A 20,073-nucleotide genomic window follows, 5' to 3' on the forward strand; every position below is an offset into this window, starting at 1 on the left:
CAGTTTATCATGCATCTTTGGCTGCCTCACCTGTACTCTGTCCACTACACCTACTCAACTCAAAGGAGGAATCTAAAGTATTGAGATTAAGCACTTGAACAAGGGTACACAAGAGATCTGTCAGAATCAGACTGCACTCCAGGTCTGACTCTCAGTCTTATTCTAACCCACACATTATGCAGCTTCTAAATAAAAGAAACACGAGGATGAAGTGCGATTAAAGAAAAACTGCAGAGTAGTCAAAAGCTATTCTAACACTGCAAATTAAGAGAAATGGACCATTAACAAAATTGATTTTTAATTTGAAGTAGTAATTATAGCATAACCAGCAATGTCAGTTGCTGAGATGATAAAACCAGGACAAAACTTAGTAAAAACAAAAATGTTAAAAGAATCCATCATTGTAGTACACCTTTAAGATATGGTAGATAGTGGCAGTCATTTATTAGATACATGTTACTATGTTCTTTATGCCCATAACAAAATAGAGAAGATCTGAAGTGAATACTGTAGACTCACGCATTATTATAAAATTAAGCATGCCAAACAATCATTCTTAAAGGGAATGAGATGCAAAGATGTGACACCATGCAATTTATGTTAACATTTAATTGGAATCTGAAGTCACTAGTGCATATTAGACAAGTTACATTTCAAATATATTTTGCATATACTATTATACAATTACATTTATCAACTATCTTTTCAGAATTTGAAGCTGTTTTCAAAAGAAATTAACAATAGACTGAAATGAATGATTGAATGAAAGACTAATGATTTTTGTCAAGACTATTCAGTTTCAGGATGTACAGACTAACAATAAAACACATATTTTTGAATAGTTACATATACATTCATTATTTTTCCAATTGTACAAAGAACATTGTGAGGGCGTCAGTGCGAAATAAGTTTACATCTTTTGAAATTTAAGATATGGTTTGTACACTTTGAAGTGTGATGTTGAGATTTAGAAAGAAAATACTGTATTTTTAATTGACATGAAAACTGCTGTGATATGATACAACCACTTTGTCCACATATTTTTACTTTTTGGCAAGGAGTGCAATAAAATATCTAAAATTAACTGTGTGTGTCTTCAAAATTTCCATTTCAATTACAGTAACCACAGGAGGAAAAAAGCCAAACTGAGTCAGATCCTCAGCTGATGTAAATGGTTTAATCCTCTTGAAATCAGTGGATACACCCCACTTTACTCAGCTATTGTTCTTTAAAAGTGACTACCAATTGCAGAAAGGAACCAATATGTACTTAACTTCTTTTACAGCATTCAAATTAAGCTTTTTTTTTTTAAACTGTTATTCCTACTCAATTTTATAATGAGCCTGTCAGAACAAAAATCAAATGCCTGTGCAAATATCTTACTTGGACTACTCCACTAGGGTTGACTGTGATCATGGTACAAATCCCACGGAAAGCAGAATCCTTTTCCTCATTGTCCCTTATGTTCCGCAGAGAGGTACACCTAGTAAATTGGAGAACCAGGCTATTAGGCAACAGAATCAGTTTTTATTTAGTTTAATTAACTAGTTTGACAGTATTTGATGGAGTAAGAGTCACACTGAGGAGAAATTCCTAGAATAGTTTTCAAAACACTTCAAATAAAGATTTCAGAGTTTCTTTTCATGTGTAGTTTATTTGCATTTAACTTCAGAAGTTAGAAATAATGAAACTTCTACATTTTGAAGAATTCTGAATTTTAAATCTGCTTATACCTAATGCTGTATCATGTACAATTATGATTTCTAAAAAGTGACATGTATTCCATTAAATACCACTAAAATGTTTATCCGCAGTACTGATAAGAGCTATCATTATTAGAAGAACATAGACTATACTGCACAGTTTGAAGTAGATCAGATACCACTTACAGAACAGTTATTTAACTTTTACAGAAGCAAGCAAACTATTCCATACGTAACAAATCTATAAACATGTATTCCTTACAGAAATTCAAGTCTCAGACTGAATTTTTTTAAAGTAATGTAATGCAATTTAACTTTTACAGTACTTGCATGCATCATATTATCATTCTGATGGATTTTAAAATGCTCTTTCATAATCAAGCTTATTAACACAGCAAGCATGTGACAATCTTATCCCATGCATCAATTAGTCGTTAGCCACAACATAAAATGTACATGACGGTGCTACTAAAAACTCACAAACCTGATAGGACAAGATTAGTCACATGGTTGGCAATGATTAAGGATTGTGATTTTGTAACCAACTGAAAATATATCTAAAAGTGAGATAGAGAGAAGAAAGAAAGAAAGAAAGAGAAGAAAAATGAATTAAAAAAAAAAGATTGAATAATACACACCAGGGTCTTATAAACTGCTGTAGCATGGGGGCCACCTCTTGAGGACAAACGTAACCAAGACGACCAATTGTTATTGCTAAGGTAACGCAATCACGGTTATACACCACCAAACGCCAACCAAGACATGAGCAAATGAGGGGGAAGGAGAAAAAATAAAGAAAAAACAACAAATAACTCAGAAACAGAAACCAACAGAATCTGTGTATGATAATAAACATAAGATTTCACTAGTGCTGTTTATTACCACCCCCTAAAATAAGGGGCAGCAACATATATGGTATACTCTTGGGGATTAAAAGAAAAAAAGAAAAAAAAAGGAATTAAGTAAATGAGAGAACACCAAAAACACAATTTAAATTCCAAAGGCTATTTGAACAGAGCTATCGACTTTGCCCTCTTCAGATTTATCTCTGCAATCTTGTTACTTAGAAGTCAGTGATAAACTAGCTACTCACATGTATTATTTCTAATGTTCTTGGTACAAAGACACAAAACATTTTCAGTTTATAATATCAGCAGAATATACTATAAGTAATTTAAGAGTTACTTTGTTTTAAGCTTGCACTTTTTTGAATTTCAAAATTAAAGTTTGCATTAGATTACAACGTTCAAATTAAACCCAAAGAATGTGGTTATTTGAATATGCTCTTTCATCTACAATTAAAATATTAATATACAAGTACTTTTCTTGCTAAGGACTTCATATATCCAATTTCTTCATGATTTTTAGCAACATTTTTTTTCTAAATTAACTCTCAGCAGGTAAATAGCTCATTAATAGCTATAGAATTTATCATAGTGAAATAGGCTCCTTAAATCACATCTACTGAACACAATAGAATTTCTCTTGGAAGAATCGGACTTCTGGCACAAAGGTATTAGCACGAGAAAGTTTATTCCATGTGTGTATCTGACTAAATAAATAGCTTACTGCTTTTATTATAAGGGGCAGACTGAAAGGTAAGGTGATCACACAAGAATGCTTTATTGGTGTTCACTCAACTCACAGAAGATTAATCTTTCAGAAAAAGGAGAGGGTGGGGAATAATGTTTAAAGATTACTTGAAGCAAACTACATGAATAATACTAAAATCCAGCAGATTCATATGAAGCAGAGAAAGGAAACCTATGTTCAAGAGACATACTATGCAACATTCTAATTAAAACAGGCATTTGTGAGCACTCCCATGAACATGCAATAAAGCAGATGATGCTCTCTCCAGTCAAGTTTGGTGTAGGATATGCTACCTTTCTGAAATTCACTTTGGTCAGATGCCCAAATTATATTAAAGCATATTGGTCACATAATACTTCTGTTTTCCGTATCTGCAAAATCCATGGCATGCACATTTTTCAGCTGAATTAATTATAAGAGCAGCCTCACAACAGTGCCAATTTTAATATACTTACATAACATTAGCAGCATTTTTATATCAGGAAGACAGGCAGTTAAATGTTTATATAACAAGATTTTTTTTTTTAAAGCCACATTTGATAAACTCCACTCATCTTCCACATTGCAGAAGCCAATACAAGGAGAAGTATTTTTTGTGGAGGCTGAAGATTGTGCCACCTATCCACTTCCTATGCAATGATTTTTTACTGAGCGTGTCTTAATTATATTGTTCCAGGAGAAAAAGTTGGACAAAAATGACACTAAGACAATACACACCAGGAAAATGTAAATATTTTGGTAGCATCTTGCTTACTGTGCTAAATATTAGGGTAAATAGAAAAAATATTCTAGAACATGTAGTATATAGGGTGATATCCTACAACAAACTTCTTGTAAGTACACCACATTCAACATTTATTTGCAGTTACATATCTACATTTACGTTAACTATTAAAGAGTAAACAAAAATTCAGTGTTTGGATGCTTCTATAGTATCTGCAACAGTAATACAAGCAAGCACTTTTGAGCACTGGATGCATGTCAGTTACTATATCAATTAATGAGAAGAAGAAAAACCAGAATTCACTTGTCAGTATTACCATTTGGCAGTTTAATTAACATAGCTGCTCAAAAATGATCTCTTAAATAAAAACAGTATCTATAACATGCCAAACAACCAGCTAATTCTTCTTAAAGTTCACCTTCCACACTAATTTTGAAAACACTACATTTTTAACATTTAGTTTCACAAAATACTGGAGAAGACACACACAAACTAAAACACTTCCAAATTCTCTTTTTAACCTCTCATGGTACAGTGCAGTCCTGTACTTGTGACATCAATGCCAATGACATCAGCATGTGATGTTTGTTTAAGAAGGTTACTCACCCTGTACAGCAACTAGTTCAAGGTGTGTCCCCCAATGGGTACTCCACTTCAGGTGTGCATGCACCTCACGTGCCTTTGATAGATATTCATTAGCAGTGTCAATTTGACCAGCACATGCACTGCACCAAGGCTACATCAAACTGAGCAGACAAAACACCCTTAATTCTTTTTCCACCACTGAGTCTCAGGAGAAACTGAAGCAGAGGGGAAGGACGATGGGTAGTGGAGCACCCAGAGGGCGACAAATCTCTAAAAGCTACAGTTATCCACAGGATGAGTAATCACTTTCTTCTTGAGTAGTGTCCTTATGGGTGCTTCACTTTGGGAAATTCCTGAGCAGAATCCCTATAAGGAGGAGTGAACTTTGGAACAAAGTCCAGCACAAAGGAACTTCACTGCCAACTGCTGCATCAGATCTAGAGGCACCGACTAAGGCATAGTGCTTGAAGAAGGTATGTACTGAAAACCATGTAGCAACTCCACAGATCTCAGATACCAGAAAATGAAGCAGAGCCACAGATGTAGATTCTGACCTTGTCAAGTGATCACTGTAACAAGCTATAATACATCCCAAAATCCATTTTGACAGTCCTTGGGTACAAACAGCAGAAGCTTTGGATCTGTCTAAACAAAACGGAACAGCCTAGGAGACGTATGAAATTATTTAGTCATATCTAAATGGAAGACTAACGCCCTCCAGACATCTAGAGTATAGAAGGTGGTCTCCAGGTTGAAATAATGTGGTTTTGGAAAGAAAACTGGTGGGTAAATGATCTAATTCAGAAGACGCTTTAGGAGAAACCTAGAGTGTGGTTTTAAGGAAACTTTGCCCTTGTAGGATCCTGTGAACAAAGGGTCTGCCATGAAGGCCTCCATCTCTCTGACTCTGCAGACTGATGTAATATCCACTAAGGCGGCTGCTTTCATGGAAAAATGTAGTAACAAGCAGGTCGCCATCAGTTCAAAAGGAGATTTCATGAGTCTTAAACAAATTACAGTCCCAAACTGGGGTGGGGGCTTTCACCAGTGGGAAGAGATTACCCAGACCTTTCATGAACCTAATGGTTGTAGGGTGAGCAAACAGTGAGAACCCCTAAACAATGTGATGAAAAGATAGCACAAAGACCAAAGAGAAGTAAGTGATGGTCTCATTTTTCCTGTTGCATCCGATGAAGTGAGCTGTAGCTCACGAAAGCTTATGCTCAGATAAATTTGTTAGTCTCCAAGGTGCCACAAGTACTCCTTTTCTTTTTGCTCTTTTCTTTAGTTGCAGCAGATCTTCCAGAACAAGTAGAAGTGAGGCAGATTCAGGGACAGCATTCTGGAATTCACACAAGCGACTAAATCTTCTCCACTTTTGAAGGTAAATATTTCTGGTAGAACCTTTCCTACTATTTAATATCATCTGTTATATACCTCTGCTCAACTGACCTACTAACCCTGCAAACTATCAAGGAGCCATGCTTTTGAGTCAGAGAATGCTCAGCTGGAGATGCAGCAGTCAACTGGAACCCTGGGAGAGGAGCTGAGGAGTGCTTGGAAAATGTATCACTGAACGAAGAGCTAGGTGAAACCATGACTGCCTCAACCATACCAGAGCTATTAGAATAATTCTGGTCTTGTCCTGTCTGCTTGTGTTCACCACTTTGAGAATCAGAGGTGGTAGGGGAAACAAACAGCTTCTTCATCCAAGTGAGAAGGAAGGCTCTCCCCAGGGAATTGTGACCTAACCTTTCCCCTCCCCAACCCCACTTTTGAACAAAATAGATGGTAATTTTGTTTGTAGTTGTGGCAATGAGGTCCACTTCTTGAAATCCACAAGTCTGAAATATGCTGAGAAGAACTAGGAATCCAGCTCCCATTCATAGTCTTGGGGGAAAAAAACCTGCTCAGGGCATTGGCTCCAACACTTTTCCTACCCTGGAAATACATCGCTGAAATTTGTATGCAACGTTTTATGCACTGTTTCTATAACCTTATTGCTTCAGCACAGAGGGAAGGGGATCTTACTTCTCCCTGCCAAATGGTATCAAACAAGCAGGCTGCATGGTCAATCATGACATGGATAGATCTGTTTCTGATGAGAGGCAGAAAATGAAGGCAGGTATTTCTGACCACTTTGAGCTCCAACAGCTTGATACAGAGGGTAGATTCTTGAGGTGACCATCTGTTCTGTACCAGTACAGCATCAAGACATGCACACTCCTATCTTAACAGAGATGCATCCATGGTTACGGTTAACCACTGGCGTTGGTTGGAGGCAGGGGACCCCCGCCCCTACATTGTGATGAACTATCCACCAATCTAAGAAGCATTTTACCTGTTGAGAAACTTACACCTGATTGTCTAGGTGGTCTCTGTTTGGCGAGAGAACGGATATGAGCCACCCCTGGAAAACAGCCAAGGTGTAATCTCACATTCAGTCACAAAAATGCAAGCCACCATGTGACCTAGAAGTTCAAGAGAGCTTCTGACTGAAATCTGGGGGCTCCCTTGAATAGTTCTGACAAAGTTTGATAGTGTTGTGAATCTGTCCATAGGAAGCAAGACTCTGGATGCCAAGAAATCCAGGGATACTCCTATACATTGTGTATTCTGAACAGGAGTCAGCGTTGATTTTCCCATGTGCAATTGGTGACCCAAAGTCCAAGAACAGAGAAAGTGTTTTCCAGGGGGCTGAGAACACTTCCTGGTATGACCATCCCTTGAGCAACTAGTCAATGAGGTACAGAAATACTATGATTGCCTCATGATGCAAGCAGGCAGTCACCACCGGGAGAACTTTTGAAAACACTCTCTGAGCCGAGGAGAGAACAAACAGGAGCACCTGTACTTAAAATGATCCCAGCTTATAACAAAATGCAGGAACCTTCTGTTAGATGGGCGTAGTGCTATATTGAAACATGCAACTGAAGGACGAGGGCCAAAAACCAATCCCCTGAATCAAGAGAAGGAGTTACAGCTGCCAGAGTCATCATCCTGAATTTCTAAGACTCCTAAACAAATTTGTGAGGTCTCAGATCGAAGATTGGCCTCTGTCCTCTTATTTTCTTTGCACAAGGAAGTACGTTGAATACAAGTCCCTTCCCCAAAGCTGAGGAGGGACTGTCTTTCTCGCTCCTAAACGAAGAAGGAAGTTTAATCTCGTCTTAGTAAGAACGGATGAGAGGGGTCCCTGAAGAGGAGAGAGAAACAAAATAAGGATGGTGTAGAGCCCGATATTACTTTCAGCTCCCATTTGTCCACGGTGATATGCTCTCCTGCTGGTCAGAAATGGGGGTTAGTCCTCAAATGGGGGGAGGTGGACAAATCATTGCAGCTGACAGGCTAAAGAGAAGGGGGAGTCCGAACCCTCAACCATCTCCACAAAACTGACACTTTAATGAAGAAGTCTTTGGCAAACTTGGGTTAAGTGGGTTAGAGGATCTTTTTCTCTGGAACCTACGTGTGTGTAGGTGGTTCCAGTCTCTGAAAACCAGAGAATTGCATTGGGTGGGATGTTTGAGCGATTTGCCATCTACTGAATTTTCTATTGTTCGCAGGAGTGTAGCTGCCCAATGAATGTAATGTGGCCCTGGAGTCTTTAAGAACATGCAACAACTCATCAGTATTCTCTGTGAACAACTTCAGACCATTAAACAGGAAATCCTCTACCATATTCTGGACTTCTCTGGGGTAAACCAGAGCACTGTAGCCAGGATTCCCTGCACATCACCACTGCGACGGAGATGGAACGAGCTACGATATCTGCAGCATCAAGAGCCACCTCAAGAGATGTCATGGCCAGTAATTATCCTTTAGCAATGGTAGGCTGAAATTGTTCCCTTTAATCCGAAGGAAGGTGTCAAGGAATAAGGAATAAAGGAACTAAGTTTTGCATAATTTGTGAAGTTGCACTTGGCCATCAATACCATATATTTCGCAGTGCAGAACTGTAGGGTTGCCAATGGGTAAAATTTTCTCCCCAGAAGGTCCAGTTCTTTCTGGTCTGTCATATGTGGTGGATTTATACCAGTGTTGTTTGCCTCGTTTGATCATGATTTCAACCATCAGAGAGCTAGGTGGAGGATGAGAAACTAGGCACTCAGAGATCTTGGTAGGAAAAACAACACTTTTTAAATTGTCTCCCTTACACGTGCATGTTACTCTAGCAAAGGTTTGCCAAATGGTATTTTCAGGTTCCACCAGAGCCTTGTTGATAGGAAGGGCAACTCTGGCTGATGTCACAGAGTGAAGAATATCCAATAGCTTGTGTTGGGATTCTTTGACTTCCTCAAGAGGTATCTGTAGGGAGTCTGCCACCCGTTTAATGAGGTCTTGAAACTGCAAAAAATCATTGGCAATAGATGGAGGAGGAGGCATTACCACCTCAGCCTGTGTAGATGAGATGGCAGCCTTTATCCACCCTTCTCTTCATCCTAAAACATTTCCTCCTGTTGTTTGGGGGGAGGAGGGGGAGACGTTTGAGTCTCCCTATCATCCCGAGAGGAGAGGGGCTCTGGAGACTTGCCAGCGATAAAATGCCCAGGGACGAATATGGCCATTGAGGACCATAAAGGGGAGGGGGCTGCATCCAGAGTTGCGCCCACCAGGAGTGATGAGGTTTCCAGACATCTTCCCTGTCTCTTTGAGAAAGGGGGGTTTGTATATTGGTACATAGGAGAACACCGAACAGAGATCGATGATACACAAAGGAGATCTCCATCATCATCCTCTTCTTCCTCTAATCAGAGAGCTCTGACTCAAGAGAGGTGACAATACTGGGGAATGTATAGAGATTCAGAGACAGAGGTTTTCAGTAGAGAGATGCTCAGTACCTGTCACCAACAGACACACCGGTTCAAGCAGTCACCAATAAGTCCTTCAGCTACCTAAAGTCTTCCAGTATTTAGTTGTGATACCGACAGACCAGTACGCCTATCCCTGCAGAAAGGTACCAATGGTTTTGCGTGCTTCACAGGTAGCGCTGCTGTAGATGGAGGTTAAGTCTTAAAGGGTACCAAAGAGCTCGATAAGGGTACCTGGAGAGGTGTTAAATCCAATAGTACTGATCTTCTGTGTTTGCTCTGACCATCTCCACTAGACAATACTAGCTCCTTCTCAGAGCCGTGTTTACTCTTAAAGAGTTGCAGGATTTTCCCACTTTGCTGGTACCAGAAGAGCCTTTTGCCATTACGGTACCAAGCATGGCTGCTGATCTGGTCGGAGAGTGAGCTCTTTCGGAGATGGATACCTTAGGAGGGGAATTAGAGCTCCTCTTCTTAGGATCTTTAGAGGAGATCCTCAAGGCTTTCCCCTTTGTAAGAGTACTGTGCTGAGGTCAAAGGGCTGCTAGAGACCCCAGGGACTGATGTACAAAGGGGTTCTCCTGACCTGGTTCCAAACCCAGGTGAAGGGAGCACTCCATCATTAACACTCACAACTTGATTTCCCAGTTCTCCCATGTCCCATAGCTAAACAGGAGTTACACTTCTGTGGGATTCGACTCTCTCCCAGGCAGTGAATGCAGTTAGACTGTCTATCGCTGACTAGGATAGCCTCTCTACACATGAGGCAACGCTTAAAAACCTGTGAACAGGCACATCCTTCACAGAGAGGATTTCCTCAGAGGAAATAAAACAAATCTTAAAATAACCACTAATTAACTATTACTACTAACAACAAACTAAGCTAAATAAACTAAGTACAAAAAACTCAGCAAGTGGCCAAGGCACACAAAATACAGACATAATAAAATTCAATCTCAGGCCAATGTGGTTGAGAAGAAACCGAGGGCAGTTCTCCTGCACAACCTAATGTAGCCTCGGTGCTGGGCATGAGGATAGCAGCAGCATATATGCAGACCGAACAGACACTACTAGTGAAAATCTCGGATCGAAGGCACGTGGGGCACATGCACACCAGAAGTGGAGTACATATAGGGACACTACTCAAAGAACTGTGTTTCCTCACCAAAAGGAAAATGAGTAACTGCAAAAATCTGAGAGGACACTCAATTACTAAGAAAATGCCAAGAAAAGGTCAACGTACTAAAATGAAACTCATTAAATCATAATTAAGCTTTTCTAGAGTATGGAAGGTGCTCTTTATACCAGAACATGCTCTCTAAAAATGCAAAAGAAACAAGCCTCAGGAGTGCATGTTTAATGAGACACTTTCTAGCAGCTCCCAATACGAAGGCACTGTCATTGGCCAGAATATAAAATGTGCATGCCATCACTGAAGTAGTTTTCATAATTTGTAATAAAAAGTTAGGCACTACAAACTATATATACACACTTTTTATTTTTACACTTTAATTTGATTGTAGTAACGTTACCACTATACATCAAAATTTTTTTAGTGCAATTACTGCAAACTGATTTCTCTCTAATGTTTGGTGCACCCACTGGATTTTTATGGTTTTTGTTCATTCCAAATCTTCATTTTCCTCTGCTGTTTTCACATATGCCAATTATGTTTTCAAACTTTTCCAAGTTAGACATATATTTGCATGAATCTACATATAAATATACATCTAAACTAGTGTAAAAGAAAGACCTGAAAGAATTGGAGGTTAACAAAGCTATTAATTTTATAAAATAGGTTTAAAAAGCAACAACCTAAATATATGACAGTTGGTTCACTGCAGCACTGAGACTTGTAAAAACTTCTGCAAAACAGAGCTGCTTTTGCTTATAAATGTTGTAAATATATCAGTTCTGGTTTGGTTTCCCTAAGCAATTTTTAAAGGCTGTGGGTGATTTTTGATCTCAGAGACAACTGCATAATTCCTTTCACCACAAACATTTCAGTTATTGGGTACCTGTGTTCTCTAACAACGTCTTTGGTGTGTTGGGTCTGTTAATGATTTCTACAAGCTGGTGCAACACCATAGGAATATAAGGCTGCATGTCTATACCTAAAATAGCCAAAACACAAAAATTCAGAAGAAAAGGACTATTAAAATAATCAAAATAGATCTATGTATATAGCACTTTAGACGAACACGCAGAATCAAAATTTTCATTTGCCATTTAACCGAACAAAAATACATAAACCTTTAAACATTTTACAAAAAAACAAACAAAAAAAATCAATTCTTACCCATTTGAATGGAGATTTCTCCAATTGCCCATGTAGCATTGTTGCACACAGAAATGAACTCAGGATTTAGGTTGGTTCCCAAAATCGGCATGAAATCAGCTAGAAAGAACAACATTTTTAAACTGACTGTGTACAGTAAAGATTTTTTTTTCCCACTACTAGAAGTTCTCAGTATACGTTTCACAACCTAAAAATATGTAAATGCATGGAATGCCTCATGTAGAACAGACAAGAGTTAGTTGTAAAACTGTTGCTCCTAATTCCTCAAATAAGCGTGTTATGAAGGCACACATCATTGAGCTGATAAAACATCTGACAAGAATGAATTCAAATTTTAGAATCCCCAAGTCAGTCCAGTAATTGTTTGGAGGAAAGTTACAGGCCTCTCTGGCATATGCCTCTGCCAAAGGGATCAGTAAGTGCTATAAAAACCTACAATGGATACTATAACCCTTCTGCTGAAATAAAGACAATAAGCTCTTGGCTAAGCTTTTCACATTTTCAATTATTATGTACAGATGTTTGCAATGGAAACAACATACTCCTAAAACAAGCAGTATAGGTTGTAAATCAGGGGTAACATTTTATCAGCTTTTCCATTTTCAGCAGAAAGTAGCTAAATTAGTTACAAAACAGTCTGAATACACCAGATCAAAGATGACCATGGTATAAAATCAGTCTGGGGAAACTCACTCTTGAACAGTTTAAATTTAAAGAAAAAAGAAAAATGCAGTGTGTCTTTATAAAGTGTGATCTAAATAGATTATGTCCACACATTGTTGCTGGTTTAGGGTGATGAAAACGGAACTTTGCACCAGCCTGGCCCAGTAGGCTTAATTTACTCAGAAGCAGGGATAGTCCATTATTTTTTGTCCAGGTACAGACTCCAGAGAAAATAATAATAAAAAATGTTAAGTTAAAAAAAAAAAGATTTTGGGGTCTGTTCAAAAGTGACTGGCAGTTAGGATTTGGCCCACGGTCTGCCTATTGACTACCTCTGACTCAAAGGATGGTTGGTACTGCCACATCTCTTCCTCATCAAGGTTTCTGCTGTGGGATGGCAGCTTTCAAGTCTGCTATCAGGCCTCCATAGGTAGCAGTTGCTTCAAAGGCTCCTATGTGATACTTTGAACTAGGACATCTACTCCTAGCCTTAACAGCACACACTTCCTAGTGAGATGAACCGACTATGAGATAGCTGTTTGGAAACTGATACTGCCCATTTCCCCACAACACGCAGACCTTCCACCACCAGGAGAATCAATCCGGTCCATGGTGAAGATACCACCAATTTTTTCTTCACCTATCAACATGTGAAATAAGTAAGGCTGTCGATTAATCAAACTGTTAAATAAAATACCAACTGAAATTTATTAAATGTTTGGATGTTTTTCTACATTTTCAAATATATTGATTTATATTACAACAGAATAAAAAGCGTGCTCACTTTATATTTATTTTTATTACAAATACTTATACTGTAAAAATGATAAGAAATAGTATTTTTCCAATTCAATTCTTCAATTTGTGAGTATAGCTTACAAATGTAAATTTTTTTGTTACATAACTGCACTCAGAAACAAAACAATGCAAAACTTTAGAGCCTACAAGTCCATTCAGCCCTACTTCTTGTTTAGCCAATCGCAAAGACCAACAAGTTGTTTACATTTACATTGCCTGCTTATTTACAATGTCACCTGAAAGTGAGAACAGGCGTTTGCACGGCACTTTTGTAGCTGGCATTGCAAGGTATTTATGTGCCAGATATGCTAAACCCATATGCCCCTTCATGCTTCAGCCACCATTCCAGAGGACATGCTTCCACTCTGATGCTTATTAAAAAAAATGCATTAATTAAATTTGTGACAGAACTCCTTGGGGGGGGTGGGGGGTGGGGGAATTGTACGTCTCCTGTTCTGTTTTACCCACATTCTGCCATATATTTCATGTTATAACAGTCTTGGATGATGACCCAGCACATGTTCGTTTTAAGAACACTTTTACTGCAGATATGACAAAACACAAAGAAGGTACCAATGTGAGATTTCTAAAAATAGCTACAGCACTTGACCCAAGGTTTAGGAATCTGAAGTGCCTTCCAAAATCTGAGAGGGACAAGGCATGGAGCATGCTTTCAGAAGTCTTAAAAAAGCAACACTCCCATGCAGAAACCATAGAACCCGAACCACCAAAAAAGAAAATCAACCTTCTGCTGGTGGCATCTGACTCAGGTGATGAAAATGAACATGCGTCAGTCCGCTCTGCTTTGGATGGTTATCAAGCAGAACCTGTCATAAGCATGGACACGTCCTCTGGAATGCTGGCTGAAGCATGAAGGGACATATGAATCTTTAGCGCATGTGGCACGTAAATATCTTGCGATGCCGGCTACAACAGTGCCATGCGAACACCTGTTCTCACTTTCAGGTGACACTGTAAACAAGAACTGGGAAGCATTATCTCCTGCAAATGTAACAAACTTGGTTTGTCTGAGCAATTGGCTGAAGTAGGACTGAGTGGACTTGTAGGCTCTAAAGTTTTACACTGTTTTATTTTTAATGCCTTTTTTTTTAAACAATTCTATGTTTGTAAGTTCACCCTTCATGATAACAAGATTGCATGACAGTACTTCTATTAGGTGAATGGAAAAATACTATTTCTTTTGTTTTTTACAGTGCAATTATATGTAATAAAAAATAAATATAGAGTACAGTACACTTTGTATTCTGAGTTGTAACTGAAATAAATATATTTGAAAATGTAGAAAACACTCAAAAATATTTAAATAAACGGTATTCTATTATTGTTTAATCGCTTGACAGTCCTAGATATAAGCTAACAACATAATATATATATAAAAAAAAGAAACATACCTATGCAAGGTTTAACATGCTGAAAGCATGCCTTTGTCAGGTCACCTAACAAGGCAAAAGAACTCTGTCGTACCTCAGGCATTTTATCCTAAAAACCAAAAAAAATCCCACAAAAGGTAGAAGAAAGAAGTTGATTAGAACTAGGCTTATTCAAAAAATAAATCCCAGGATTTACAAAAAAAATTCTTCTCACCTGCATGCACTGGTACATTAGTGTTAAGATATTACTGCGAGCCACTAGCTGTTCAATGTTGCCTCCAAGTCCTTCAGCTAAGCCACTGAGTAAATCAAGAGCCACAATCATGAAGTCTTTATCTGGTGCCTCGTATTGGTCTGGCTGAGCATTGTGCAACTGTAATAAAACACTAGTTAAGACACCCACCTTCAATATAAAACCGATTGAGTTCTCTCTATGCTATGCATGCAAATCAGGAATTGGTTTATGTTTTGTCACTTCACTCAGATGTTGTTTGATGGATATGTTATAAATCCCAGTGTAATACACACGCAGTTGCATACCCAATGCATCTACAAATCCTGGGAATAATAGAAAAATACCATGGCTTGTGCAAGAGTCTTCTGTACCAGGTTTACACAACGCTGATACACGGGTTCACAGTATGGAAGGAAGCCAGATTGCAAGGCAGTGGCAACCGAAGACAGGCACTGGAACACAAAAGCAATGGACACGTGACAATGAAAATGTACACTTTGTTTCACAAGGCCCTACTTAAATACAGAGAAGAGAAAAATTTAACCATTTTGGCAGACACTTTTTCATAGAATACTATAACATGCTACCGTTATGGAAAACCTGGGTTTAGGACTGGGCTAATAATTTTCATGCCACAGATTTTGAAGGGGAATGTTCAGTTTACAGGAGATGGCTGACAGTGTCCAATTGGGAGCGCCTCCGAGTTGTTCTATGGGAGCAAAGTTGTAGGAATAAAAGATGGGCAGTAAAAAAACGCTATAGGAGAAGCACACAAGGACTCCAGCAAAACTAATCTAAAATCTTTGCTGCAGGAGGAGATATTCCCAAATGGCTATATCTTTAATCAGAGAAAAGGGAAGATTATCTCTTGCCAGCCAAAATGAATGAGGTATGCAGAAATGGCTTTTTCCATAATTAACATTTTTACCTCTATGCCTAATCTCTACAGTCTCACCACCAACCTGAAGTCTTTTCAGAGGAAAGGATCATTCTTGTAAGAGCTACACTAATTTATGCACAATTATAATTCAGATCCTTAAAAGATTCAGCACAATAAAATCCAGACCGCTTTATATTAAACATATTTATAACACAAAAATCAACTTAGTAGAAGAGAGACTGTATAGGTTATCCAATTTCACACCAAAATACTTCAGAACATTTACCTCTAACAAAGGGAAGAGATCTTTATCCTCATCCTTCAACATGTTCCATTTCTGGATTAGTGGAGGCATTAGCATCTGAATATATTCCTATTTATAGTGAGGAAAAATATTGTTGATTAATTGCTGAAATACTGAATTCCAAAAGTTTTCTACCTCAGAAGTCTGAAACCCATGATTACGTCCCATCTCACATTTTCTCTTTTACAAAAAAGGTCCTTATTACATATCAATGGTGAAATTACTACAATAGTTTCAATTGTGATAATTGTAAACAACTGTATCTCTTGCATGACTATTAATAAAGTTTCATAATGAGTTCACAGTTTGATATTTCTCAGATTAGATTTTAGGAAACACCAATGTATTAACAAAGCTTGTTTTTTTACCACTATATATTAGCCAATAGATACACCATCACTGACAACTTTGCTCACTAGAGGCAGTTTCAGTAATATCCATTTATTCTGTGAGATTCAGTTCTCCCATGTTCTAGTTTAATCCGTATAGAGACTTCCACAAAAGATTATTTCCACACCACATACACACACCACTACGTGTGTGACCAAAACCAGCTATGTGATCATAATTAAAAGTGTACAGTTTATACACAGGAAATATGTATCTATCGTAACGTCACAATGCACCCAGTATAAAAAGTTTTACTTAATCTGACTTTCTGGACTTGAAAAATATAGGGTGAAATCCTGACCCTACTGAAATCAGAGTTTTACCACGAACTTCAGTGTGGCCAGAATCTCACTCAGCTACTCTAAAAATGCATTGCCCAGCAATAACAATATCAACGATGGCATGGTAACGAACAGCATATCCTTGGACTATAACGCTCAGAAACCTATGCCTAAAAAGGTGCCCTGAGGGAAGCTCATCTGTGCCAAGATATATCAAGAGGCTACTTCACAGTTCTTCGCTGAGGCATATTCTCTCTGAATCCTCCTATTAATGATACAGCTGTCTGTTTTCCATCCTTTCCTGGGCCCATATTATAGGACAAACAGGGTGTCAGATCCTACACTCTACGACACAAGAGAAGTTCAGGACTCCACCTAAGGAATGCCAAATCATATCCCTTAAATAAGGCTGGCAGAGGACAATAGGAAGGGAAATTCTTTGCTCCACAGCAAATCAGGACACTAATTTTGGAGACGATGCTGGGAACCAGAAGACGGTATGGGGAAAGACAAGAAGGGGCAGCAACAAGGGAGGACCATTGGCTCACCCACTCTCAGCAGAGAGGTATTACTCACCAGAAAGGACAATTATATTGCCATTCACAAGGATGCAGATACTAAGGACTTGAGGGGGGAAGTGGACGGCCTAATAAGCTTTGCATTTAGTTCCTAAGGACAGCATATTTAAGTTTCATTGAATTCTGTTCTACTTCCCTTCACACTAAGAGGCAAGAGGTATTCCCTAATACAGATGTAGTCAATTTTTGTCAAGATCCAAATTTCTTGGTCAAGGTCTAGACTCCACAGAAAAACAAACAATAATAATAAAAAGATTTCCGGGTCCATTTAAAGCATCTGACAGTCCGGATTTGGCCCACAGTCCGCCTATTGACTATCCCTGTCTTTATAGCTCCTACTGCTGAATCTTATCTTCTCAGAAAGTTGAGACATCCTTACCTAACACTGGTTTAAGAAACTCGAAGACCTGAGAAAGAGCATACATTGGCCAACCACCAGCCCAAACAGTGATCAAAGATGAAGTAAACAACCCAGGTGGCACACAGCTCTCTTGACCTCAGCAGCATCCATCACCAGGAGAGTCAGCCCAGCTGTTTCAAGAGCCACTTCTCACAAACTAGGATATAAGATACAGCATCTGCAACAGCATGATTACTTCCACCTGAGACAACAGGTATGGAAGGTGATGCAGGGGAATAAAGAGTCTGGTTGATGGCACTCTGAATTAGCATTTCTACAATGTATGAAGCCAGTTGGGAGACACTAGGTAGGATCAGCATACCTTCATTTGTCTTTGCTTTCCCCTTCGTTTTCAGTCATCCCACAGGTCCTAACTTAAGTATTCTAACAAGATCAAGATTCCAAGAAGCTGGAGCACATCTGGCTCTTGGGATCCGCTTCTGATACCTTGCTAGATCAGTCTCTCTCTCTCGGGAAATAGGAACTACCATCGAGACAGTCCCCCAGAGCGCTCCCAGATAAATCATTCACTGAGCTAGAATGAAATTGCTTTTCTGATTGATAATACAGCCCAGTCAAAAAAGATACTGTAAGAAAGAATCAAGTTTCTGGAGCCAGAGAGAACCTTTCAGGGCTGACACTACACTAAAGGGCCACAGCATACTGAGGACCAATGGCAAGTTGCAGGAATCTGAGATGAACATGTGACTATATCTGTTGTAAGACAGAGGCAAAGAAGTCTCAACTGGAATAAGTTTGAAGTGCTCATAGTTGCTGAAATAATGGGGAGCTCCAAGATTAGCTGTACCAATATTCAGACTGTACTGAGATAATAACAGTCTTGTCCTATAATACAGGACAGACAAGTGATGGGCAGCATTCATCATGAGCTGAAGCCTCTAAGGGGTCCATCCACTCCAGTATCCTGTTGCTAACAGTGGCCAGTATCAGATGACTCAAAAGAAGGTGTAGATCCCCATAATGGCAAGGAAACTAAAAAGGCAATAAAAATATTTTTACTGTTATACTCCCCACCCTCTCTCTCTCTCACTCACACACACAAAATGTACAACCAACCTATGGAACATATTGCCACAAAGATATCCAGTTCCACAGAAGAGTTCAAGAACAGGACTAAACAGACATTTCTATAAACTCATACTGTTCAGCGCACAAGTTTACCACTAATTTGATGAGGGCTAGCCAGATACAAGGACAAGGGAACATCCATGTTATGTGAGAAAGTGTAAACAGAAGCACCTAATCTTTCTCTATACTACAGCTATAGGAACAGCAGCAGCAACCTTTAACACTTTCCATAAGGGGGTGGGGTTGCACTCAGAGGCTTGGTATGTGAAAGGGGTCACCAGTACAAAAGTCTGAGAACCCCTGCTATACACCCTTAACACTGAAGCCAGGTGAAAAACGCTACCAACATTGAAGGGGTCGGGCGGGGGGCTGGGAAGAGGAATACAATGAGAAACCTCCATGTCCAGTCATCCAGTTCTCCCCCACACAGAAAATATGACTAAACAGATAATTGGCTGATGACAGAAAGTTTAAGAATCTTCTGCCTTTTGAAACATTTACTTTCACAGCCTGTACATAGCTAATGGTTTTTGAAAGGAGCTGAGAGAAAGACTTGTCTTAAGCGCTCATTACAAAAATTTTAGCTTAGGAAAAATATTCTGCAGCAGAACTTGTTAAGCAGGGTTCTACAGTCCCAATACATGAGCGTCTGTAGGTCAAGCAGCCTTAGGTTTCAACATGGTATTGAATGACATTTTCAAAAATGCAGGCTAAGCACAATGCTGAGTATGGTTTAATATTTTAAGGTTCTCATTAAGGTCCCCACCTACTACAACGGGAGTTAGATTTAAAGAAATTCAATATCACAAACGTTAACATTTCACTAACCCTATACCAGTGGTTCCCAAAATTTAACCACCTGCAAACCCCTTTCACTAAATTGTGAAATCCTCGTGAACCCTGTCCTAAAAATGACTATTTCCAGGGGTTTAAGTTTAAATCTCTTCCGCACTCCGTGGGGCTCCTGCTGCTGGATCCCACCAACCGCCCCAGTCAACTGAGCTTGGGCTGCAGGTCCCACTGACCGCTGGGGCTCGGGCTGCCAGCCCCAACTGCCCAGGCCCGCTCTTCCTGGGGCTCGGGCTGCCAGCCCCATGCAGACCACCGGGGTTCAGGTGGCCGGTTCCCCCGCTGATGAGGGCAGGGTTCGGCCTGCCAGCCCCAACTGCCCTGTCCCGCTCTCGCTGGGGCTCGCGCTGCCTGCCCTGTAACCATGTCCCACCTGCTGCCTCCAATGCCCGGGGTCCTCTCACCACCATTAGTGAAATTTTTCTGGTGAACCCCCGTAACGTTCTGCGAATCCCAGTTTGGAAACCGCTGCCCTATACACTGACTGCATTTAAACGTGTTCT

At 39.4% G+C, this 20,073-nt stretch overlaps 1 protein-coding gene and 1 long non-coding RNA gene across 7 annotated transcripts in view; one reads left to right on the forward strand and one right to left on the reverse strand.

Annotated features, from left to right (window-relative positions):
- The window catches only part of LOC140911383 (uncharacterized), a 43,835-nt gene extending 34,197 nt beyond the window's left edge, over positions 1-9,638 (forward strand). Inside the window, exons 3-4 of the long non-coding RNA XR_012158928.1 lie at positions 5,894-5,989; positions 8,169-9,638. This is a non-coding gene — a long non-coding RNA (uncharacterized lncRNA). The remainder of the gene's footprint in view (positions 1-5,893; positions 5,990-8,168) is intronic.
- Positions 1-20,073, reverse strand: part of TNPO1 (transportin 1) — a 166,724-nt gene that overhangs the window by 19,632 nt on the left and 127,019 nt on the right. For 5 of the 6 annotated variants that reach the window (XM_073344303.1, XM_073344299.1, XM_073344302.1 and 2 more), the window contains 8 exons: positions 15,966-16,052; positions 15,144-15,251; positions 14,779-14,937; positions 14,586-14,673; positions 11,713-11,811; positions 11,432-11,527; positions 2,342-2,417; positions 1,384-1,483 (listed from right to left, as the gene is read on the reverse strand). In XM_073344303.1, the coding sequence (XP_073200404.1) occupies positions 1,384-1,483; positions 2,342-2,417; positions 11,432-11,527; positions 11,713-11,811; positions 14,586-14,673; positions 14,779-14,937; positions 15,144-15,251; positions 15,966-16,052 (813 nt within the window). Of the gene's footprint in view, positions 1-1,383; positions 1,484-2,341; positions 2,418-11,431; positions 11,528-11,712; positions 11,812-14,585; positions 14,674-14,778; positions 14,938-15,143; positions 15,252-15,965; positions 16,053-20,073 lie in introns of those variants that run through there. The other variant, XM_073344305.1, reaches the window with a different exon arrangement.

Source organism: Lepidochelys kempii, chromosome 5 (genome assembly GCF_965140265.1).
Source record: "Lepidochelys kempii isolate rLepKem1 chromosome 5, rLepKem1.hap2, whole genome shotgun sequence".
Taxonomy (NCBI): domain Eukaryota; kingdom Metazoa; phylum Chordata; order Testudines; family Cheloniidae; genus Lepidochelys; species Lepidochelys kempii.